Consider the following 25,414-nt stretch of genomic DNA (forward strand, 5'->3'; position numbering starts at 1 on the left):
GCTATTACATCACCACTGTCTGCTGTGCTAGGCTGGCTCATTCTCCTCTGACACTGCTGTGGATAGGTAGAGGGGCTCTGTTCTCTAGGACAGAATGTACTGAACGATCCCTCCACATAGAAATGTATTGTGTAGAATGGACAATGTTCTATCATACAGTGTTCTATCTACATTCAGTTTTATGAATGTGTCGTGCTGGGCTGCTTTCATCCTGACATCACTGTAGATTAGAACCGTTTCAGTTGGATCACATGGAACAGGTTTTGAGCAGCTCCCTCTGGGCTCTGGGACCAGTGACCTAATAACAAAACACTGCTAAAAGAAAAGGAGTACTGTCATTGAGATTGGATTGAATTGAGCCCAAAGCCATTTCAACCTTTTGAGATGCACCTGGGCAATGTTCCTGTCTCTGTGTGATCTCTAAGGGAATGAGTGTATGCTGTGTAGTGAGATCTGATTCTCTGAGGGGGGCGACATTAAGGGTTATGCCCCCCTTTATCAGCACTCTTTAGTGTTCCTATCCAAGGACCCGGAACTGACACGTGGAACATTACCAAGTTCAAACACTCACTGGCTCAATCTCTCCTGATGTGGCCTTTTCTGCTCCATTAAATCACTGCAATCCATCACCAGCCTCTTGGTCCACAGGGCCCTCCCTGTGTAGGTTGATACTCAGCAGTACGGTTGGTAATACTGGAGCTGTAGCAGCTCAATAGTTATAGGCAGGGCCAAAGATATACAGAGTTTGGTGGTCAACTTGCTTTGAGATTCTAGAATTATGATGGGCACCATGTTGGAACCAAATGAATGGAAAGTAGAATGTTATTGTTATTGGATGGAAAGGAATTAACCGGATACTTAAAGGAGAGCAACAAGACAAAATGGATTAAGGAGGAGCTCTGTGGATCCCTGCTCAAGAAGTAGCCCCGTCTGTCCGCACAGAGAGGCAGACAGACACACGTACAGTATGAGGGTGTTAAGTCATAAGTTATTACCACCTGGCTGAAAGACCCTGGACCGAGAGACACAGAGGGTGGGTGCAGCGAGGTGTGATAACACTGTGATTACACAGCTCACACAGTCATAATACCCGCTATTTAACCTGGCTACAGCTCCATCAATACGGGAAGCTTGAGTTGAAGCTCTATGAGTGAGATCTTCAGGGGAAATACGTACTCATGTCCATTGAGAGTTGCATAGTATTTTCATGCAGCAAGCCTACATCAAGGAAATGAGCTTTTTTTTCTTTATCTCAGAAAAATGGTTTTAAAGAGGCCAAGCATATTACATCATATTGTAATGTACAGTACAGCTTTTGAATTGATGTAATTTACACAACAACAGCAAAAATATTTTTTGATCAGATAAAATGTTTGTGTGAACTTTAGAAACCCCTGACCGGATCCTAAGTCTAAACACTAACGACAAGTGGTGTCATGGCCCGTTATCCGTTTAGCTCAGATCCTACTCATCCCAAAACGTCCCTCCTGTCCCGTTCTGTCCCTAGAAACACAGTACAACAGTCACAACACCATACATAGGCAGTAGACCCTGTGTAAGTATCCCACTGGTGAACACAGATGCTGTAGTACTGTATTACTGACTATCAGGAATAATGAAACACTAAGAACATGCTATACAGTACATCTAATGTAACAGAGTATAGGCTACATTACATCATGGTAACATTACATGCTCATGAGTTTCCCTTTCAAAGCAAATTAATTCAATATCTTCTTGTCCCAGTTGGAGAGATCCATTGTGCAGTCAGATATGATCATTTACATGTCTGTATATTCACCTCATAATCACCTCTCAACAACATGACCCCATTATATCATGACGTGGTTCTAGTGTTTCATTAAGGTCCCTCCGCCTGGCGAGTATAAATGAGATTATCTATCTATGTGGAGAGAGAGAGAGAGAGAGAGAGAGAGAGCTCCCCCACTCCTCACCTAATCCCCAGGAGACAGGAAGTCAGCAGGAGAGAGACTTCCTGTCCAGACGAGCTGATTAGTCAGCAGCCAAACAGCCACGGCCCGAGAGTGTCAGGCTCTGTCCCACCTTACTAGTATTGACCAGTGTGTTGCTGTTCCTATGTGCTTGTGTCGGTCGGTCGCCCGATCTGCTTCATACATGTTTCATTACTCACCTTCGTGTTAATGAATAATGCATTACTGTCTCTATGCTGTTGTTGTTTCTATGTTTCTGTGTATGATTTTGTACTTGTGTTTTGAGTGAACCCTCAGGAATAGGGAAGAGTAGCTGCTCCGGGAACCAAATAATTGAATAGAGAACAGATGTCATTGGCTGAGACTGATGACAGAATCATTGATAATGTCCTGATTCCTGCGTCCTGGCTGATTTCCCCCGAGGTAGAACACAGGGAATTACCCCAAAAGAATAATGTATTCATCAGTAACAAACCAATCGTCAGGGGATGAGCCCAAAACACAGTGCTACACACAGAAAAAAGTCTGTACATCGAGTCTCATCATTGTAAGAAACAGCAATTTCACTCACTGCTTCAGCTCTATGGATGAATTAGTATTTTGGTTTCATAACCCACCAATACATCATAGGCGAGGAACAGCGGGCACCTTGTGCAAACTGACAGCTACAAAGATTACAGTGCTGCCTTTAAACACTTTTGCGGGAATGACAATTGTCAACCTAAAAAAGGTACACTTGCATAACTGTGTGTGTGTGTGTGTGTGTGTGTGTGTGTGTGTGTGTGTGTGTGTGTGTGTGTGTGTGTGTGTGTGTGTGTGTGTGTGTGTGTGTGTGTGTGTGTGTGTGTTTGTGTGGAAATCTTCTCCTCTCCTAACGCCAGACAGCATTACTACGCATTAGATCAAAGTTCAGGGGGGCCCAAGCTTTTCGTGACTAACTAACCCAGTGCGTACTGCATCCAATGGGTTGCCTTCCTCTCTCCCTCTACTCACTGTCACGCTCTCTAATAGACACCATTGAAGCCCATCAAAAGTTCCAGTATGTTATTCAATAGTCATGTATGTAGTGAAGTCCTATGGGTGTAGGTTTGTAGCCAATCACCAAGACAACATCACTATTTGCTATTCTTTAATTCACGCCCATCATCTCTCAACAGAGCGAGGCTGTGTGAATCAGAGTCTGTCTGTCAGCCCGTCTGTTTGCTGATAAACACACGTCTCAACACGCGGCTACAGTCATGGCCTTCAGAGGTGACGCGCTGGACGACTCGCATGTATACCCCGACTAGTCCATTGATGTTCTGTGTAGTTTTTTAAAATGTATTTGATTTTTTACCCCCTTTTTCTCCCCAATTTCTTGGTATCCAATTGTTAGTAGTTACCGTCTTGTCTCATCGCTACAACTCCCATACGGGCTCGGGAGAGGCGAAGGTCGAGAGCCATGCGTCCTCCGAAACACAACCCAACCAAGCCGCATTGCATGGCTGCAGTCAGTAATATGTCCATAAGCTTCTCCAAATGCCTCAAACCCCGTGGCCTCATGGGAGCAGCCCTCTGGATTAGCGCCAAACACGCATTACTGTACTGAACTGGATAACCCACATCCCATAGGCTCCGATGTAACCTATTGATATCCCCAGCAGCACACATCAGCCCTAAAACCACTGGATTACGTCATTCTCCACACAACTACGCTAGTCATATGGTCTAATGTGTAAAGAAAAAAGGAGTGTTTGTTTGCTTTAGGTAAGCCAGCGGAGGCTGGTGGTCTAATGTCTAAAGAAAAAAAGGAGTGTTAGGTAAGCCAGAGGAGGCTGGTGGGAGGAGCTATAGGAGATGGGCTCATTAGCTGAAATAGATGAAATAGAACAAATGGAACGGTATCAAAACACATCCAACATATGGAAACCATGTTTGAATCTGTTCCATTTATTCCATTCATTACAATGAGCCTGTCCTCCTATAGCTCCTCCCACCAGCCTCCTCTGATGTAAACTTATGAACAGGTGGTTTATGGACATCTGTAATATTTTTGCTTCATCTTTTAACATGCAACACAGAACATAAATAAATTGGTAGAAGTGTATATGTGCATTATTGGGTTGTTGTGGTTTTACAGAACTTTACCAGGGGTCTCTACCTCATGAGTTCAATTCTATTATTGTTATGTTTACATTTCAGTCAATGATTCAGTTTTCAATCATTATTCTGTCTAAATTCAAACATACTGAATTGATAGTTTGGCGTGTGCTGTCAATTACGTCTGTCATTGCGTGCATCAGTTAGGCTAAAGTCAATCTGCCGACCAATGTGCGCTTATATCATAATCTATTTCATGAAAAAGACATGAGGTGATATTGATGCTGTATCAGCAGTCAGCACAGGTTCCTGGTGATGTCAGAATAAAAATATATATCAACAAATGATTTTGTCAGCAACTAGGCTGTAAATTAAAATATACAATTATAATAGGCTACAAGTGAATACTCTGCCAAGCTGGAAGAAAGAACTGAATTGTAGAACCCTATAGACTTAAATTGTGGTTTAAATGCAACTATGATGATTTGCTCTTTCCATATTCTAAGCTGAGTCCATACTTCACTTTACAGAGTCAAGACGATAGTGACATTGTGCAATTCAAAAAGTTTAAACAAACCAATTACAATCTCTTTGCTTAATTTATTTAACTTGTTATGATGTAGCCCATTTCAACACCTTCAGTAACCTGATAAGACTACTCCTGGAAAATGTGGGGTAAGTGCAACATAAAACAAAAACATTACAAGGGTTTGAGTGAGAGGACTAACTGGTGTCTCCAATTCGCCACACCTCTCCAAAGTGTGCACATTTCCTAAGCAGTTTCAATGCACTTTTAATGACTCAAAGAAGAGTCTTCAACTATAAGGTACCTTTTTTACTCTCCTAGCTGTGACGTTGAGGAACTGGAGCAAGCACACCTGTATTTTTTTCATTTGTTACACAACCCTGAATCGCCGGCATCAAACAATTACTGTTGTTGTTTACATAACCCAAAAACGTCCCGTTATAAATCGCAATCTGGGTCAGGTGGGCATGATTTGAAAGCTTGTTCTATTGCCATCATGACTAGCTAAATTATAAAATACGATCTATATATATAGCTTTCACAAGGCAAATCAGAGAAACAGTTCGAATTTTTGGTGTACATAGAAAGGAGTCTTTTGTGCATTCGGTTGCGTGTGCCACGACACATTTTCTTCACAATAAACGAAGTCTCATTCTATTCAGAACAACATAGGGTATGACGACATGTCATCTTGTAACTGTACATAAAACATAATGATCTTAAACGTTGACACTCTATACGGCATGAGTTTTATTTCGAAATGTGAAGTTCACATTTGGACTCACTGTTTGGCTTGCTTGTATGACATCAAAGCGGTATTTACTATAATCCTCAATGTCTCATCTTTCAAAATACATAAAGTCATCTTAATTTATTCAGAGAACAAAAAAATGTGCAAAATGTTGCCCAATTAGAGGGTGGGTTAGGGGTAACTTTTTGTCGTGCGTGGTACTCAAATTCATAAAGGTTGTCAGTCAAAACCCACACAGCGCCGTGAAGTGCTGAGCCGGAGCTCTGACGTCATGTATTGAGTGTTCCTGTACAGCCATTACCTTCCAAATGTATTTATTTATCCATTATTTTACCAGGTAAGTTTGAGAACACGTTCTCATTTGCAGCAACGACCTGGGGAATAGTTACAGGGGAGAGGAGGGGGATGAATGAGCCAATTGTAAACTGGGGATTATTAGGTGACCGTGATGGTTTGAGGGCCAGATTAGGAATTTAGCCAGGACACCGGGGTTAACACCCTTACTCTTACGATAAGTGCCATGGGATCTTTAATGACCTCAGAGAGTCAGGACACCCGTTTAACGTCCCTTCCGAAAGAGGGCACCCTACACGGGGCAGTGTCCCCAATCACTGCCCTGGGGCATTGGGATATTTTTTTAGCCATTTATTAGTGCCGAAATCTATCATTTTCATCCGGTATATGGGTACGAGTGTAAAGGGCAACATGGCAAATGGAAACACACAATTGTTCATAGAAACGCAACAATGTTTAATTGAGAATAGACTGTAAAACCGCAACAACCTGACCAACAAGTTGGTAGCCTACTATACAATAGTAGGCTAAACCCCATAGACTTTTGCTTTGGCACAAGCAAATCGATTCCAAGAAAGTAATTCAGTGCAATGGGCTACTTACCCATCTGGTGATCAACTTGCGAATAGAGCTAAAATCCATTATTTAACAGGTTCCGGATGCTCCGGGCAATTTCTTTTTTTGCAGTCTTCTTTGATCTTTTAACGCTAGCTCATTTTCATTTCTACTCTATACTCCATGATTTTCGGACGGTACCCCTTTTCTGCCTAAGAACTATAATAGTCTGGGTGCGACTATTGTAATCCTATACAATCAGTCAGTCACCTATTAGTCTCTCTATGAAAGGTAAAACTCAAATGCCCACGCGCTTTCATAGTTCTGGTTTCATTCATATGCTGACATGTTAGTCTATGATTCAGCAGCCAGTGCGGTATTATTTTTCCCTAATGTTTCAGACGCAAAGGCGCCTACTTCTACTAGTCAGAAGTAGCGTCTTCTTTTCCCTCTCCTGCCTTCTCTCTCTCACCTTCCTCGCGCGGGTAATCTTCTTGGCTCTCGGCTGTGGGAAATAAACGTTTTTCTTCCATCATAGGCTACGTCACTGGGAGCCGTAAGCGCTTGCGCAATCTAGTGTCACACACTTGCCAACTGGAATGTATCAGTTTCGGTCAGGCATGCATGCTCATGTCTTTTCTCAGCAGAATCGCTTAAAAAACTTATTCAGGATTGGTGGGTCCACTGCGGACGGTTGAGCTAATATGTGCTAATGCGATTAGCATGAGGTTGTAAGTAACAAGAACATTTCCAAGGACATAGACTTATCTGATATTGGCAGAAACCATAAATTATTGCTAATCTAACTGCTCTGTCCTATTTATAGTAGCTATTACTGTGAAATAATACGATGCTATTGTTTGAGGAGAGTGCACAGTTTTGAACATGAAAAGTTATTAAAAAACAAATTAGGCACATTTGGGCAGTCTTGATTCAATATTTTGAACAGAAATACAATGGTTGCTTGGATCAGTCTCAAACTTTGCACACGCACTGCTGCCATCTAGTGGCCAACACCTAAATTGCACCCGGGCTGGAATAATACATTATGGCCTTTCTCTTGCATTTCAAAGATGGTACAAAAAAAATACAAAACAACAGTTTATTTTCTTTTGTATTGTCTTTTACCCAATCTAATGTGTTATATTCTCCTACATTCCTTTCACATTTCCACAAACTTCAACATGTTTCCTTTCAAATGGTACCAAGAATATGCATATCCTTGCTTCAGGGCCTGAGCTACAGGCAGTTAGATTTGGGTATGTTATTTTAGGCGAAAATTGAAAAAAAGGAGCCAATCCTAAAGAGGTTCTTAACTAATTCACAAAACTGTTGCATACACTAAGAGTTAGAAACCAAATGGAATGGCAAATTCCCCATTAATGCATGGCAGTGCACCATGGTAAGGGTTTGGACCATAAAGCCTAATTTATTTTGGCATGTGCAGGCTATAAGAAACTTAAATCAAAAAGTGTGTGGGTTTGTGAGAGGGAGAGAGTTCACAAGCCTGTTCTACTAACACACTGACACCTTAGGACCAGAACATCCAATATATCAGATCCAACCAAATTACAACTCAGTCTGAGTTTGAGTTTGAGATTATTTTATACTGCCCAGGGACAGTGCACATTAATCAACGTTTCAGTAAAAGTGCCGGTTTTAGCCAGCCGGCTAATTTTCAACCGCAGTCCCTGGGCAGGTTATTAAAAACAATTACAATATAGACAATCATTGAGCAGTGAGCACACACAGAGCAACATAGGACAAGCAAGACATAGCATACAGACAGAGCAACATTAGACAAGCAAGACATAGCATACAGACAGAGCAACATAGAACAAAAAGCAGCAAGTCAAAATTCATAAAAGCAACAAAGCATTTCCACACCTCACAAGCTACAGACAACATGGAAAGCGGCAACACACAGCTCGGGATTATGATCACAAATCTGATTGACCTTTAGCCATGTATTCATACATTTTATGAAAGTGTGATAGGTGGTGCAGTTACAGTGCCTTGCGAAAGTATTCGACCCCCTTGAACCTTGCGACCTTTTGCCACATTTCAGGCTTCAAACATAAAGATATAAAACTGTATTTTTTTGTGAAGAATCAACAACAAGTGGGACACAATCATGAAGTGGAACGACATTTATTGGATATTTCAAACTTTTTTAACAAATCAAAAACTGAAAAATTTGGCGTGCAAAATTATTCAGCCCCCTTAAGTTAATACTTTGTAACTCCACCTTTTGCTGCGATTACAGCTGTAAGTCGCTTGGGGTATGTCTCGATCAGTTTTGCACATCGAGAGACTGAAATGTTTTCCCATTCCTCCTTGCAAAACAGCTCGAGCTCAGTGAGGTTGGATGGAGAGCATTTGTGAACAGCAGTTTTCAGTTCTTTCCACAGATTCTCGATTGGATTCAGGTCTGGACTTTGACTTGGCCATTCTAACACCTGGATATGTTTATTTTTGAACCATTCCATTGTAGATTTTGCTTTATGTTTTGGATCATTGTCTTGTTGGAAGACAAATCTCCGTCCCAGTCTCAGGTCTTTTGCAGACTCCATCAGGTTTTCTTCCAGAATGGTCCTGTATTTGGCTCCATCCATCTTCCCATCAATTTTAACCATCTTCCCTGTCCCTGCTGAAGAAAAGCAGGCCCAAACCATGATGCTGCCATCACCATGTTTGACAGTGGGTATGGTGTGTTCAGGGTGATGAGCTGCGTTGCTTTTACGCCAAACATAACGTTTTGCATTGTTGCCAAAAAGTTCAATTTTGGTTTCATCTGACCAGAGCACCTTCTTCCACATGTTTGGTGTGTCTCCCAGGTGGCTTGTGGCAAACTTTAAACAACACTTTTTATGGATATCTTTAAGAAATGGCTTTCTTCTTGCCACTCTTCCATAAAGGCCAGATTTTTGCAATAAATGACTGATTGTTGTCCTATGGACAGAGTCTCCCACCTCAGCTGTAGATCTCTGCAGTTCATCCAGAGTGATCATGGGCCTCTTGGCTGCATCTCTGATCAGTCTTCTCCTTGTATGAGCTGAAAGTTTAGAAGGACGGCCAGGTCTTGGTAGATTTGCAGTGGTCTGATACTCCTTCCATTTCAATATTATCGCTTGCACAGTGCTCCTTGGGATGTTTAAAGCTTGGGAAATCTTTTTGTATCCAAATCCGGCTTTAAACTTCTTCACAACAGTATCTCGGACCTGTCTGGTGTGTTCCTTGTTCTTCATGATGCTCTCTGCGCTTTTAACGGACCTCTGAGACTATCACAGTGCAGGTGCATTTATACGGAGACTTGATTACACACAGGTGGATTGTATTTATCATCATTAGTCATTTAGGTCAACATTGGATCATTCAGAGATCCTCACTGAACTTCTGGAGAGAGTTTGCTGCACTGAAAGTAAAGGGGCTGAATAATTTTGCACGCCCAATTTTTCAGTTTTTGATTTGTTAAAAAAGTTTGAAATATCCAATAAATGTCGTTCCACTTCATGATTGTGTCCCACTTGTTGTTGATTCTTCACAAAAAAATACAGTTTTATATCTTTATGTTTGAAGCCTGAAATGTGGCAAAAGGTCTCAAAGTTCAAGGGGGCTGAATACTTTCGCAAGGCACTGTATGTGTGTCTGAAGGCAGTGTATTCCAGACATGGGAAGCTCTCACAGAGAAAGCGGATTTACTAAAGGTGCTTTTCCTTAAGGGAACTATACAGTCACCTCTCATGGCAGACCTTGTGGATCTGCTGCCATATGTTTGGGTTTTCTGTTTAACAAAAATACTGAGTGGAGGGGGAGCCAGGCCATTTAGGATCTTGAATACAAGACATGCATCGGTGTATTGCACAAGATTTTCCCAACTCAGGAGCTCATGCTTTCTGAGGATGTAACAGTGATGGTGGCTATTGGGCTTCCTATCAAGCACTTTGAGAGCCTGTTTGTAGACAGACTGAATAGGTTTTAATGTTGTACAGCAAGCTTGGGCCCAACTAGTCAAGCAGTATGTTAAGTGGGGGTGTATCATAGATTTGAGGTACAGTTTTGCTACCTCTGTAGTCAAACAATTTCGTATAAATCGGAAATAAGCTAGGTTGAATTTGTTTATCTGAATGACCTTTTTCACATGCTTTTTAAAAAAGAGGTTGGAATCAAGTATGATGCCAAAGTACTTAAAATCAGATACCACCTGGAGCTTCTCCCCTGACACATAGACATCTGGTTCAGTAGCATCTGTTGCCCTCTTTGTGAAGAACATGTAAACAGTTTTTTTCACATTGAGATGCAAACACGAGTCACTGGGCCACTTTGTAACCTGGACCATTACAGTAGTGAGTTCTTGTGCAGCTTGTTGTTTGCTCTTTGCATGCACATATATCACTGTATCATCTGCATACATTTGAACTTCAGACCCAGTACAGACAGAAGGCAGATCATTAATGTACAGGCTGAACAGGGGGGGCACCAGTATTGACCCTTGGGGCACGCCCACATCATAGCTAAGAGTGGGCGACAGCTCATTGCTCACTCTGACACACTGAGTTCTGCCTTCAAGGTATGATTTCAACCATCTCAAGGCATCGGGGGAAAAGTTGAACTTGCACAATTTTGTGATGAGAATCTCATGGTTAACAGTATCAAAAGCCTTCCTTATGTCCAGAAACAAAGCCCCAACAATGCCCCCTTTGTCCATCTTGGACTTCACATTTTCCAGAAGAAAGCAGTTGGCCGTTTCTGTGGAGTGTTTCGCTCTGAAGCCAAACTGCATGGAGTGTAATGTGAAGGGGCTGTTGTTGAGGTTGAGTTGTTGTTCTGCTACACACTTTTCAACAACCTTTGACACCACAGGTAGTATACTAATGGGCCTGTAGTTACTCACGTCAGCAGGGTTCGCCCGATTTAAAGATGGGCGTTATTATGACTTCCATACCCTTGGAAACACCCCGAGACCAATAGATGTGTTGGTGACCTTAGTAATGGGGCCAATAAGTGACTCTGTAGTTTTTAAGAAAGGTAGAGTCCAGCCCAAACACATCTTTGGCTTTAGAGTTCTTCAGTGAGGTAATCACCCTGTTCATCTTTGACTCAGAAACCTCCCTTATGATGAAGACAGGTTGAGCGTCATTCACTAGCACTGAGCCCAAGAAACCAGTGGAGGGGTTCTGTATCAGCACCCAGTCAAAACAAAACATGGCACCCTGCAGAGGAAAATCTGTGTAACCACTGCACCACAGCAGAGCGCAAAACAGAGCTGTATTTCCTGACAACATGTCACAAATATAAAACAATTAGAGAGTGTCATTTCCCCAAATTTGAAACCCTTATTCAAGGTTTCAAAGACCTCTCTGGTGCGGATAGGCTAACCATCTTGTTGCGGGAGGACACAGAGAACTGTGGGTTGGCAGCGCACGACATTGCTGCCTGCCATTTAATGAGGGACAGTGTCATGCCAATAAAGCTAATTGAATTAATTGAGAGAGAGAGACTTGAATCAGTTATAGAACCTATTGCCCTTTATGCTTGTGAGGTCTGGGGTTCGCTTTCCAACCAATAATTCACTAAATGGGACAAATACCAAATTGAGACTGCATGCAGAATTCTCCAAAAATATTCTCAGTGTACAACGTAAAACACCAAATAATGCATGCAGAGCAGAATTAGGCCGATACCAGCTAATTATCAAAATCCAGAAAAAAGAGACGTTAAATTCTACAACCACTTAAAATTAAGCGATTCCCAAACCTCCCAAAGCCATCACCTACAGAGAGATGAACCTGGAGAAGAGTCCCCTAAGCAAGCTGGTCCTGGGCCTCTGTTCCCAAACACAAACAGACCTCACAGAGCCCTAGCACAGCGACACAATTAGACCCAACTGAATAATGAGAAAACAAAAAGATAATTACTTGACACGTTGGAAAAAACTAACAAAAGAACTGAGCAAACTAGAATGCTATTTTGCCCTAAACAGAGAGTACACAGTGGCAGAATACCTGACCACTGTGACTGACACAAACGTAAGGAAAGCTTTGACTATGTAAAGACTCAGTGAGCATAGCCTTGCTATTGAGAAAGGCCGTCATAGGCAGACTTGGCTCTCAAGAGAAGACAGGCTATGTGCACACTGCCCAGAAAATGAGTTGGAAACTGAGCTGCACTTCCTAACCTCCTGCCAAATGTATGACCTTATTAGAGACACATATTACCCCCAGATTACACAGACCCACAAAGACTTTGAAAACAAATCCAATTTTGATAAACTGCCATATCAATTGGTGAAATACCACAGTGTGCAATCACAGCAGCAAGATTTGTGACCTGTTGCTACAAGAAAAGGGCAACCAGTGAAGAACAAACACCATTGTAAATTACAACCCATATTTATGTTTATTAATTTTCCCTTTTGTACTTTAACTATTTGCACATTGTTACAATACTGTATATTGACATAATATAACATTTGAAATGTCTTTATTCTTTTGGAACTTTTGTGAGTGTAATGTTAACTGTTAATTTGTAATGTTAATTTCACATTTATTTATTATCTACTTCACTTGCTTTGGCAATGTTAACATGTGTTTTCCATGCCAATAAAGCCCTTGAATTGAAATTGAATTCAGAGAGAAAGCTGTCCACTACTTGGGTCATGAAATACTTGCCTTGTACCCCAAGTCTGGGAACTGTCCACTCTCCTGGTTCTGAAATGCAAATATGCAAAATAACTGTCTTTCGATACGTCTGTATTTCATTGCAATTAATTCCAATAAAATAATTTAAAATGAACATTGAAAATGTATTTCAAAATTAACAGTCAACTGGCTATCTACTTCGCTTACAATTTGACCACCATAAGTATGGGGCGAAGGCTAGGAACAACTGACATGGGAACCTTTAGTGCCATTGCCTTGTTTTGGAGGGTAATATTTTCATTTATTTTTCCCATCTCTTCTTGCTAGCAACGCCTCCGCTTTCGGCGGGTTCCGTTAAAATGGCTGTTACTGAGAGTGGAAACCCAAAGCAAGAGCAATCGTAGTGGGTACAACTGCATCCAGTAGTATCTTTGGCGTCGGATAAGGAAAACTAAAGATTGCAACGCAATGGCTGCCCTAGATCAAAAGTCCCCCAACGTCCTCCTTCAAAGTCTCTGCTGCAGGATCACTGGGAAGAGCGAAGGTAGCTATGATGCTAGCTAGTTAGATTGGCCAGGCGCGGTTATGTGCAGCTAGCCTGGTCTGTTGCTAGCTAGCTAACATTTAACAGTGATGCTGATATAGCAGTTGTATACCAGCGTTCAGCTCGCCATCTAGCTACAGTAGCTAACGAAGTTTGTAGTTAAGTCAAGTTTGTGTGACAGCCAATGCTAGTTAGCTTAGGCTAGCTAGTAACTGTACACCTAGCCAGTCAAGTCAGAGATGGCATGCTATGTATGGACCACAGCTAGTTAGCCATCTAGTTAACGTTAGCTCGACCCTTATTTGTATTTAGGTGATGGCTACATCCAAGGCTTTAACTAGCTAACTACCAAAAGTGTGTCATAGCTAGATAGATATAGGTAGCTGCAGATACGGTTGACAACAGTCCAACCACGCCTTGTTTCAAATAAGTTAGCGAGTTAGGGATAGCTCGCTTGGCTTGCCAGGCTGCCAGAAAGTTTGCCCAAGAAATCTGACTTTGATACCAATTCTTGGTAAAGTTATACAGTCTGAAACAAAGCACTGTACAATCGTGGATATTTTCCTTACAAGCCAGAATGTTGAATACAATTACGTTTGAACTTATATTTACTACATCGGTTGTCTGTGCAGTTAAGTCTTTCAGCTGCTCGAAATATGAGACAAAATATTCACCGGAAAGTATTGTTTACTCGACTTTTTAGAGCGCAGGTACTAAAGTTTAATTTTCTATCACTTGGCATGACTACCAGAAAGTGTAAGATTGGGAGCTAGCTACTGATTGAGGGGAAACGTTCTGCATCTGTAAGATTTGAACCAGTCTGAAAGATTCAGTCACTAGTAGTGACATGGTTTAGGAAAAGCCGATATTCCATGCTCAATACTTAAACTCAACTCTATTTCACATTTCAGCTGAAGTAGCCCACCAGTTCCAGTATGCTGTGAGAGTCGTCGGGAGTAACTATGCTCCCACCATTGAGAGGGATGAGTTCCTAGTGTCAGAGAAGATCAAAAAAGAACGTGAGTGACCTATTATTAGAGACGACAATGTGAGTGACCTAAACCGGACAGGTTTGCTGCATGAATCCTCTTTGAGAGTCCATCTTGACAGTCGAAAGTGGCATCTGCACTGCACATTTTGCAAACATGCATCCTTTGTTAATGTGGTCTTTTGTTGTTGTTTTCCCAGTAGAGTTTTTCTGTCTCATGTTAAAGGTGACAGCATTGTACATTTGACAATAAAGAAATACGTTTGTTAAGTCTCCATAATAGTAAATCTCAATCGATTTTGTTTGTAGTCGGAGTAATGCCACTAATGACCATCTCATCGATCTCTAAGCATAGTAAATAAGATTAAAAAAACAGCACTTACCCTTGTTCAGAGTGGAGTTGAGCCCCCTTTAATCAACTGTTTTTGGAATTGGTGTATGTCTGTTTATTTAGTGGTCTGATTCTGTTTGTCTTGTTTTTTGGTTCTCCAGTGCTGAAGCAGAGGAGAGAGGGTGACGCTGCCCTGTTCTCTGAGCTCCACAGAAAGCTGCAGACTCAGGTCAGTCTTCTGTTCCAAATACCCTGGTGCATATGCATGCTTCTATTGGCTTTGAAAGGAGAACCAATTGAGAATCTGTGTGTTGCTTTCCATTAACAGGGGGTGCTGAAACACAGGTGGTCCGTCTTATACCTGCTGCTCAGTCTCTGTGAGGACCCCAGGAAACCGTCCAGGGTGGGTATACTTGTTATTACACCACAGTGCTCTACACACACACACACACACTGCAGGAGGAGGGCAAGGGACCCAGTGTGCCACACCACAGAGAGCAGGCAAACAGAAGAGAGCCATTACTGCTGGGACTGAATAAACCAATTGGGTCTGTACACACACACTAACCATAGCTATATATACAGTCAAAAGTTTGGACACACCTACTTATTAACGCATATGGAATCATGTAGTATCCAAAAAAGTGTTAAGCAAATTAAAATATTTTTTAGATTTTAGATTCTGCAAAGTAGCCACCATTTGCTTTGATGACCGCTTTGTACTCTTGGCATTCTCTCAACCAGCTTTACCTGGAATGCTTTTCCAACAGTCTTGAAGGAGTTCCCACATATGCTGAGCACTTGTTGGCTGCTTTTCCTTCACTCTGCGGTCCAACTCATCCGAAACCATCTCAATTGGGTAGAGATCGAGTGATTGTGGAGGCCAGATCATCTGATGCAGCACTCCATCACTCTCCTTCTTGGTCACATAGCCCTTACACAGCGTGGAGGTGTGTTGGGTCATTGTCCTGTTGGAAAACAAATGATAGTCCCACTAAGTGCAAACCAGATATGATGGCGTATCGCTGCAGAATGCTGTGGTAGCCATGCTGGTTAAGTGTGCCTTGAATTCGAAATAAATCACTGACAGTGTCACCAGCAAAGCGCCATCACACCACCACCTCCATGCTTCACGGTGGGAACCACACATTCGGAGATCATCCGTTCACCTACTCTCACATAGAAACGGCGGTTGTAACCCAAAATCTCCAATTTGGACTCATCAGACCAAAGGACAGATTTCCACTGGTCTAATGTCCATTGCTCGTGTTTCTGGGTCCAACCAAGTCTATTCTTCTTATTGGTGTCCTTTAGTAGGGGTTTCTTTGAAGCAATTCGACCACGAAGGCCTGATTCACACAGTCTCCTCTGAACAGTTGATGCTGAGATGTGTCTGTTACTGAACTCTGTGAAGCATATATTTGGGCTGCAATTCCTGAGGCTGGTAACTCTAATGAGCTTATCCTCTGCAGCAGAGGTAACTCAGGGTCTTCCTTTCCTCTGGCGGTCCTCATGAGAGCCAGTTTCATCATAGCGCTTGATGGTTTTTGCGACTGCACTTGAAGAAACTTTCAAAGTTCTTGAAATTTTCCCATATTGACTGAACTCGTCTGGTGTTCAACCTTCCCAAGTTCTCTCACGTCACCCCGCTCCTCCGCTCTCTCCACTGGCTTCCAGTTGAAGCTCGCATCCGCTACAAGACCATGGTGCTTGCCTACGGAGCTGTGAGGGGAACGGCACCGCAGTACCTCCAGGCTCTGATCAGGCCCTACACCCAAGCAAGGGCACTGCGTTCATCCACCTCTGGCCTGCTCGCCTCCCTACCATTGAGGAAGTACAGTTCCCGCTCAGCCCAGTCAAAACTGTTCGCTGCTCTGGCCCCCAATGGTGGAACAAACTCCCTCACGACGCCAGGACAGCGGAGTCAATCACCACCTTCCGGGGACACCTGAAACCCCACCTCTTCAAGGAATACCTAGGATAGGATAAGTAATCCTTCTCACCACCCCCCCCTTAATGACTTAGATGCACTATTGTAAAGTGGCTGTTCCACTGGATGTCAGAAGGTGAATTCACCAATTTGTAAGTCGCTCTGGATAAGAGCGTCTGCTAAATGACTTAAATGTAAATGTAATGTAAATGTAATTTCACCAAGTTTTCACCATCAATCTTAAACCCTAGTTATAAACTGAGGGATGTTGTAAAGTGGCTGTTCCACTGATGTCAGAAGGTGAATTCACCAATTTGTAAGTCGCTCTGGATAAGAGCGTCTGCTAAATGACTTAAATGTAAATGTAACTCATGTCTTAAAGTAATGATGGACTGTCCTTTCTCTTTGCTTATTTGAGCTGTTCTTTCCATAATATGGACTTGGTCTTTTACCAAATTGGGCTATTTTCTATATACCACCCCTACCTTGCCACAACACAACTGATTGGCTCAAATGCATTAAGAAAGAAAGAAATTCCACAAATGAACTTTTAACAAGGCACAGCTGTTGATTGAAATGCATTCCAGGTGACTACCTCATGAAGCTGGTTGAGAGAATGCCAAGAGTGTTCAAAGCTGTCAAGGCAAAGGGTGGCTACTTTGAAGAATCTCAAATATAAAATATATTTAGTAACCAACACTTTTTTTGGTTACTACATGATTCCATATGTGTTTTTTCATAGTTTCGATGTCTTCACTATTTTTCGACATTGTTGGAAATAGTAGAAATAAATATCAACGTTTGTGTGTCCAAACTTTTGACGGGTACTGTAGATACAGAAAATGGAAGCATTATAATCCTCTAGACTGCATCATCACAAACAGTAATTCCATCGTGGCCATGTCAGTTCTGTAGAACTTCATTAATAGCAGATATAGCTATTCTATTAAATGTTCCATGTTATTCCACATGTAATTATTTAATTGATACATCATTGATTTAATAATAGCATGTCATTCCCAGGTTGGCAGCTATGGGGCGCTGTTTGCCCAGGCCCTCCCCCGGGACGCCCACTCCACCCCGTTCTATTGCACCCGACCTGGGAGCCTGCCCCTCAGCTACCCCGAGCGCTCGGGGCCTGGGGGCGTCCAGATCTCCACCAGCATGGGCACCAGTGGTATCAGCAGCCTGGGGGTGTACTCCCTCAACGGGCCCACACCCACTCCTCAGCCCCTGCTGGCTGGGTAAGGCCAATCGATGGAACCCTGTTTGTCCGGCCAGCACCCAGGACTCCATAGTCAGTCGTACATGACTCTAGACTTTCTTCAGTGTTGTTCCTGTGGACTTGCAGGGAGTGTATGCTTTTGTTGTAGATCAGCACCGCATCTGAGTAACCAATGAACCCTCAGAATATGAAGGGGTCTTAAATTAGTAGGACATGTTAAAAAACATTTTTTTTCTTTGTAGCCATTTGTTGTAGCAGGGTATTTCCATTCCTTTGTGAGCATCAATTATGCATGTCCTTCTCCACAACCCCACAAGCACTTGTGTATAATTAGTCTGGCTATACTCGTCTAGTGCCAGGGTAAGTATCTGATTAGTGGGTGGTTGAGTGGATCATCATCAACACTATAAAAGTCATTTGGAGCTGAGGCATCGCTACAGTGGTGTGACTCTAAAGCCATTCTCTGCTGTCGAAAGGCAAGAGTCCCTCATTACCAGGCTATTAGTGGTAATGGTCCTACAAGACAGTTTGCATTAGGAGAACCAACATGTATAGGGGAAGAGTTATGCATGTCGAGGGGGAGAAAAAATGTCTATAGTTACACAGATGTAAACATACAAAATGGTCCATTAAACATTTCTATGTTCGCTCTCGCCAGACACCCACCCCAGACAGCAGGGCAGCAGCTGGGCTCTCGGCTGGCCTGGGCCCTCCCCAACTCCTCCGCCCTTGCACCTACCTCACGGGCCCCGCTCGCCCCCTCACCCCTGTCCACCCGGGCCCCCAGGCCACGCCATGACGGGGACCTCACTGGTGAGTTGGGGGTGGGGACTGACATTGTTGGGATGTATAAGCCTACTTTTTGTGTATGGAACTATATGGCGTTGTTGGGACATGCTTCACGGTTGGAGGACATTTTGTAACGTAGGCAGAAGTTGGGCAGGGGGCCTGTAATGGTAAAAGACACATTGCTCTCTGCACAGTGGCTCTGCAAACTGAATACTCAATATTAAACAGAAATTATTCTACATTGTAGAATAATAGTGAAGACATCAAAACTATGAATAACACATATGGAATCATGTAGTAAGCAAAACAGTGTTAAACAAATATAAAATATTATAACACTTTTTTTGCTTATTACATGATTCCATGTGTGTTAATTCGTGGTTTGACATCTTCACTGTTATTCTACAATGTAGAAAATATTACAAAAAAAAACAATTGAATCATGTGTCCAAACTTTTGACTGGTACTGTAACTTTTATGGCTTTCTTTAATGTTGTCCTACTTTTTGTTGTTTTTCTGAATCCCTCGTTCTTCTTCTCTCCAGCGGAGGTTGGTGAGGCTGCACTGGTCAGAGACATCCTGTATGTCTTCCAGGGAATCGACGGCAAGTTCATTAAGATGAGCAACACAGACAACTGCTACAAGATCGACTCCAAGGTGACGTGAACATTCGGTCATACGTGAACAATGTCAATGCCAAGGTGTCTTGAACATTCGGTCATACGTGAACAATGTCAATGCCAAGGTGTCTTGAACATTCGGTCATACGTGAACAATGTCAATGCCAAGGTGTCTTGAACATTCGGTCATACGTGAACAATGTCAATGCCAAGGTGTCTTGAACATTCGGTCATACGTGAACAATGTCAATGCCAAGGTGTCTTGAACATTCGGTCATACGTGAACAATGTCAATGCCAAGGTGTCTTGAACATTCGGTCATACGTGAACAATGTCAATGCCAAGGTGTCTTGAACATTCGGTCATACGTGAACAATGTCAATGCCAAGGTGACTTTGGTATTTCAGTTTGTGCACCGTGTTCCTGAAATATTTCCCTGACGAATGCAAAAACTGATAACCAACTTCATAAGCTATTTGACCTTTCAGTGTCAAAACATTAGGGAACACCTTTCTAATATTGAGTTGCACCCCCTTTTGCCCTCATAACAGCCTCAATTTGTCAGGGCATGGACTACAAAGTGTCAAAAGCGTTCCACAGGGATGCTGGCCCATGTTGACTCCAATACTTTCCACAGTTGTCTTGTTGGCTGGATGTCCTGTGGTTGGTGGACCCTTCTTGATACACACGGTAAACTGTTGAGTGTGAAAAACCCAGCAGCGTTGCAGTTCTTGACACACTCAAACCGGTGCGCCTGACACCTACTACCATACCCCCCCCCATTCAAAGGGACTTAATTATTTTGTCTGGCGCGTTCACCCTCTGAATGGCACACATACACAATCCATGTCTCAAGGCTTAAAAATCCTTTTTTAACCTGTCTCCTCCCCTTCATCTACACTGATTGAAGTGGATTTAACAAGTGATGGAGAGAACAGGTATTCCTAATGTTTTGTACACTGCGTATATGTTAGTTAGTCAACGTGTTGTGTTTACACGCACCATGGTAGGTAGGCTAGCGGTTAAGAGCGTTGGGCCAGAAACCGAAAGTCTCTGGTTTGAATCCCCAAGCTGACTAGGTGAAAAATCTGTCTGTGCCCTTGAGCAAGGTACTTAACCCTAATTGCTCCTGTAAGTCTCTCTGGATAAGAGCATCTGGCTAAATGACTAAAATGTTTAATGTAGAAAAGCGCCGTACTTCCATCCATACTAGCTAGACCAGTTATTGACAGATTACCCTGTTTCATCGCTAGCTGACTCCCTGACATCATGGCTGTTGTAGAACCGGCCGACCGACAGCGTTTTTCAGATTCAGCTGTAGTGCTGCTGACATCAAGGCTGATGATCTGTTTCTAAAAGGGGTAAAAAGCTTGACAGATCAATAGTTGGCTCTTTGGTTAGGAGCCACATCGATGGTGGCCCTCTATAATCCATCAAGGATTCATTACAACTTTCCTCCCATCTAATATTCCTACAAATTACAGTCGACCTCTTTCAGCTATACATCTTCTCAGTATTAAAAAAAAAAATATATATATATATCTATCCTGCTGTCAATGCGCTGGCCTAGGATCACTGTATCAGACGAACACTGGAGCCAAATCTAGCCGTCAAGGTTGTTTCCTTAGGTCATCATTTACGCTATAAGCCCTATTCAATCTAACACGGTTTCCGGAATAATTAGAACAGAATACAGAAATGGAACATTATTGGAGACAATCATGTTTTATTATTCTGTCTAAAGTAGAGAAGGTGAGCATCAACACCTCGTCCTCATAAGACGACTCCGTCAGCAGAGACACTGCAGACAGTTTGGGCTCCAGGCTTCTTGGCGAATGTCTTCAATCTGTGAAACAAGGGCCACGCTGACTACCTTTTAAAAAAGTGAAATTAGTTCTGAACAAACTGGTGTGAAGGGGATGAACCTTGAATTCTAATGGTCCTCCAACTGGCAAAGGGCTGTAATAATACGGCTGGTGTGTTCCTATTCATGATTCTGGGCTGAAGAGTGGAGCTGCTGTTCCTTTGGTGTTGCTGTAGTCATGGGGGGTTGTGGCGTACTTGTGTGTGTGAGTGACTGAATGGTAACCTGGCAGCAGGAGAGGCCCGTTTTCTGATTGTGAGTGTCTCCTGTCTGTGGGGAACCATACAGGACAGATGGTACACACGGGGATAATTAACTACCAACCTGGCAACCCCTTCACAGATTAAATGGGTTACTTTGACAGATATTCACAGTATTCCCTGTATTTTGTGCCTGTGTGTGCCTGCGTGTGCATTCTCCTGTCGTAACTTCTCCAGTGTGTCCCTAGGTGGTTCTCTGTAAGTCTCTGAGGGACACCAGTAACCGATTGGCTGAGCTGGGCTGGCTCCACAACAAGATCAGGAAGTACACTGACTCGCGCAGTCTGGACCGAGCCTTTGGCCTGGTGGGACAGAGCTTCTGTGCCTCCCTGCATCAGGAACTGAAGGAGTACTACAGACTTCTGGCAGTGCTGCACTCACAGGTAACACACACCTTTCTCTACCTCTCAAAACACTGTACCGCCTTATTCAAGTGAATGAACTTTGTTCTTAGCCCTTCAAGAGGAAAACCCATTTATGCTACAGGACATGTAAAGGAGTGTTTGACAGTTGCAGGTGGAGGATGACCAGGGAGTGAACCTGGGAGTGGAGAGCAGTCTGACCCTCAGACGTCTCCTAGTCTGGACCTACGACCCTAAAGTCCGCCTCAAAACCCTGGCTGCCCTCGTTGACTTCTGCCAAGGTAGAGTTGTGTGTGTTGTGTGTCTGTGGCACCTGCTGATTGGTACCATCAAGTATACATTTAAATAGTGTGTGTGATTCAAGTGTGTGGTTCAAATGTTGTGTGTGTGTTTTTAGGGAGGAAGGGAGGGGAACTGGCGTCAGCGGTCCATGCCTATGGGAAGACAGGGGACCCTCAGATGAGAGCTCTGGTGCAGCACATCCTCAGCCTGGTGTCACATCCCATCCTCAACTTCCTCTACCGCTGGATCTACGATGGAGAGCTGGAGGACACTTACCATGAGGTGACGCGCACACACACCATATATTTAATGTTCACACCATATATATATAATACACACACAATATATATAATACACACACCATATATTTAATGTATGCACCATGTATATAATACACACACCATGTATACAATACACACACCATGTATACAATACACACACCATATCTATATATATATTTTTTACCTTTATATATATATAGATATACTGCTCAAAAAAATAAAGGGAACATTAAAATAACACATCCTAGATCTGAATGAAATATATTAAATACTTTTTTATTTACATAGTTGAATGTGCTGACAACAAAATTTATCAATGGAAATCAAATTTATCAACCCATGGAGGTCTTGATTTGGAGTCACACTCAAAATTAAAGTGGAAAACCACACTACAGGCTGATCCAACTTTGATGTAATGTCCTTAAAACAAGTCAAAATGAGGCTCAGTAGTGTGTGTGGCCTCCATGTGCCTGTATGACCTCCCTACAACGCCTGGACATGCTCCTGATGAGGTGGTGGATGGTCTCCTGAGGGATCTCCTCCCAGACCTGGACTAAAGCATCCGCCAACTCCTGGACAGTCTGTGGTGCAACGTGGCGTTGGTGGATGGAGCGAGACATGATGTCCCAGATGTGCTCAATTGGATTCAGGTCTAGGGAACGGGCGGGCCAGTCCATAGCATCAATTCCTTCCTCTTGCAGGAACTGCTGACACACTCCAGCCACATGAGGTCTTGCATTGTCTTGCATTAGGAGGAACCCAGGGCCAACCGCACCAGCATATGGTCACACAAGGGGTCTGAGGATCTCATCTCGGTACCTAATGGCAGTCAGGCTACATAAGGCGAGCACATGGAGGGCTGTGCGGACCTCAAAGAAATGCCACCCCACACCATGACTGACCCACCGCCAAACCGGTCATGCTGTTGCAGGCAGCAGAACGTTCTCCACGGCGTCTCCAGACTGTCACGTGCTCAGTGTGAACCTGCTTTCATCTGTGATGAGCACAAGGCGCCAGTGGTGAATTTGCCGATCTTGGTGTTCTCTGGCAAATGAAAAACGTTCTGCACGGTGTTGGGCTGTAAGCACAACCCCCACCTGTGGACTTCCGGGCCCTCGTCTGTTTCTGACTGTTTGAGCAGACACATGCACATTTGTGGCCTGCTGGAGGTCATTTTGCAGGGCTCTGGCAGTGCTCTTCCTGCACAAAGGCAGGGGTAGTGGTCCTACGGCCTCCTCCACGTCTCCTGATGTACTGGCCTGTCTCCTGGTAGCGCCTCCATGCTCTGGACACTACGCTGACAGACACAGCAAACCTTCTTGCCACAGCTCACATGTTTTTTTTGTTTTTTTACCTTTATTTTACTAGGCAAGTCAGTTAAGAACAAATTCTTATTTTCAATGACGGCCTCGGAACAGTGGGTTAACTGCCTGTTCAGGGGCAGAACGACAGATTTGTACCATGTCAGCTCGGGGATTCAAACTTGCAACCTTTCGGTTACTAGTCCAACACTCTAACCACTAGGCTACCCTGCCGCCCCATTGATGTGCCATCCTGGATGAGCTGCACTACCTGAGCCACTTGTGTGGGTTGTAGACTCCGTCTCATGCTACCACTAGAGTGAATGCACCGCCAGCATTCAAAAGTGACCAAAACATCAGCCAGGAAGCATAGGAACTGAGAAGTGGTCTGTGGTCCCCACCTGCAGAACCACTCCTTTATTGGGGGTGTCTTGCTAATACACACACCGTATATACATACACATACACATACACACACACACACACAGTGGGGGAAAAAAGTATTTAGTCAGCCACCAATTGTGCAGGTTCTCCCACTTAAAAAGATGAGAGGCCTGTAATTTTCATCATACACTTCAACTTTGACAGACAAAATGAGAGAAAAAAATCCAGAAAATCACATTGTTGGATTTTTTTCTCGATACTTTGTTATATACCCTTTGTTGGCAATGACAGAGGTCAAACGTTTTCTGTAAGGCTTCACAAGGTTTTCACACACTGTTGCTGGTATTTTGGCCCATTCCTTCATGCAGATCTCCTCTAGAGCAGTGACGTTTTGGGGCTATGCTCGGCAACACGGACTTTCAACTCCCTCCAAAGATTTTCTATGGGTTGAAATCTGGAGACTGGCTGGGCCACTCCAGGACCTTGAAATGCTTCTTACGAAGCCACTCCTTCGTTGCCCGGGCGGTGTGTTTGGGATCAGTGTCATGCTGAAAGACCCAGCCACGTTTCATCTTCAATGCCCTTGCTGATGGAAGGAGTTTTTCACCTAAAATCTCACGATACATGGCCCCATTCATTCTTTCTTTTACACGGATCAGTCGTCCTGGTCCCTTTGCAGAGAAACAGCCCCAAAGCATGATGTTTCCACCCCCATGCTTCACAGTAGGTATGGTGTTCTTTGGCTGCAACTCAGCATTCTTTGTCCTCCAAACACGACGAGTTAAGTTTTTACCAAAAAGTTATATTTTGGTTTCATCTGACCATATGACATTCTCCCAATCTTCTTCTGGATCATCCAAATGCTCTCTAGCAAACTTCAGACGGGCCTGGACATGCACTGGCTTAAGCAGGGGGACACGTCTGGCACTGCAGGATTTGAGTCCCTGGCAGCGTAGTGTGTTACTGATGGTAGGCTTTGTTACTTTGGTCCCAGCTCTCTGCAGGTCATTCACTAGGTCCCCCCGTGTGGTTCTGGGATTTTTGCTCACCGTTCTTGTGATCATTTTGACCCCACGGGGTGAGATCTTGCGTGGAGCCCCAGATCGAGGGAGATTATCAGTGGTCTTGTATGTCTTCCATTTCCTAGTAATTGCTTCCACAGTTGATTTCTTCAAACCAAGCTGCTTACCTATTGCAGATTCAGTCTTCCCAGCCTGGTGCAGGTCTACAATTTTGTTTCTGGTGTCCTTTGACAGCTCTTTGGTCTTGGCCATAGTGGAGTTTGGAGTGTGACTGTTTGAGGTTTTGGACAGGTGTCTTTTATACTGATAACAAGTTCAAACAGGTGTCATTAATACAGGTAACGAGTGGAGGACAGAGGAGCCTCTTAAAGAAGAAGTTCAGGTCTGTGAGAGCCAGAAATCTTACTTGTTTGTAGGTGACCAAATACTTATT

General features: G+C 43.3%; 2 protein-coding genes across 8 annotated transcripts in view; one reads left to right on the top strand and one right to left on the bottom strand.

The window, feature by feature from the left end:
- Positions 1–6,700, bottom strand: part of atp11a (ATPase phospholipid transporting 11A) — a 103,557-nt gene extending 96,857 nt beyond the window's left edge. For all 6 annotated transcript variants that reach the window (XM_064969873.1, XM_064969872.1, XM_064969871.1 and 3 more), the window contains exon 1: positions 6,206–6,700. In XM_064969873.1, the coding sequence (XP_064825945.1) occupies positions 6,206–6,244 (39 nt within the window). In that variant the 5' untranslated portion in view covers positions 6,245–6,700. The remainder of the gene's footprint in view (positions 1–6,205) is intronic.
- A 6,416-nt stretch (positions 6,701–13,116) lies between these two features.
- Positions 13,117–25,414, top strand: part of tubgcp3 (tubulin gamma complex component 3) — a 30,075-nt gene continuing 17,777 nt past the window's right edge. The window contains exons 1-10 of one of the 2 annotated variants that reach the window (XM_064969878.1): positions 13,117–13,342; positions 14,254–14,361; positions 14,823–14,890; positions 14,990–15,064; positions 17,615–17,835; positions 18,475–18,629; positions 19,150–19,262; positions 21,538–21,732; positions 21,860–21,992; positions 22,109–22,275. In XM_064969878.1, the coding sequence (XP_064825950.1) occupies positions 13,267–13,342; positions 14,254–14,361; positions 14,823–14,890; positions 14,990–15,064; positions 17,615–17,835; positions 18,475–18,629; positions 19,150–19,262; positions 21,538–21,732; positions 21,860–21,992; positions 22,109–22,275 (1,311 nt within the window). In that variant the 5' untranslated portion in view covers positions 13,117–13,266. The remainder of the gene's footprint in view (positions 13,343–14,253; positions 14,362–14,822; positions 14,891–14,989; positions 15,065–17,614; positions 17,836–18,474; positions 18,630–19,149; positions 19,263–21,537; positions 21,733–21,859; positions 21,993–22,108; positions 22,276–25,414) is intronic. The other variant, XM_064969879.1, reaches the window with a different exon arrangement.

This window comes from Oncorhynchus masou, chromosome 6 (assembly GCF_036934945.1).
Source record: "Oncorhynchus masou masou isolate Uvic2021 chromosome 6, UVic_Omas_1.1, whole genome shotgun sequence".
Taxonomy (NCBI): Eukaryota; Metazoa; Chordata; class Actinopteri; order Salmoniformes; family Salmonidae; genus Oncorhynchus; species Oncorhynchus masou.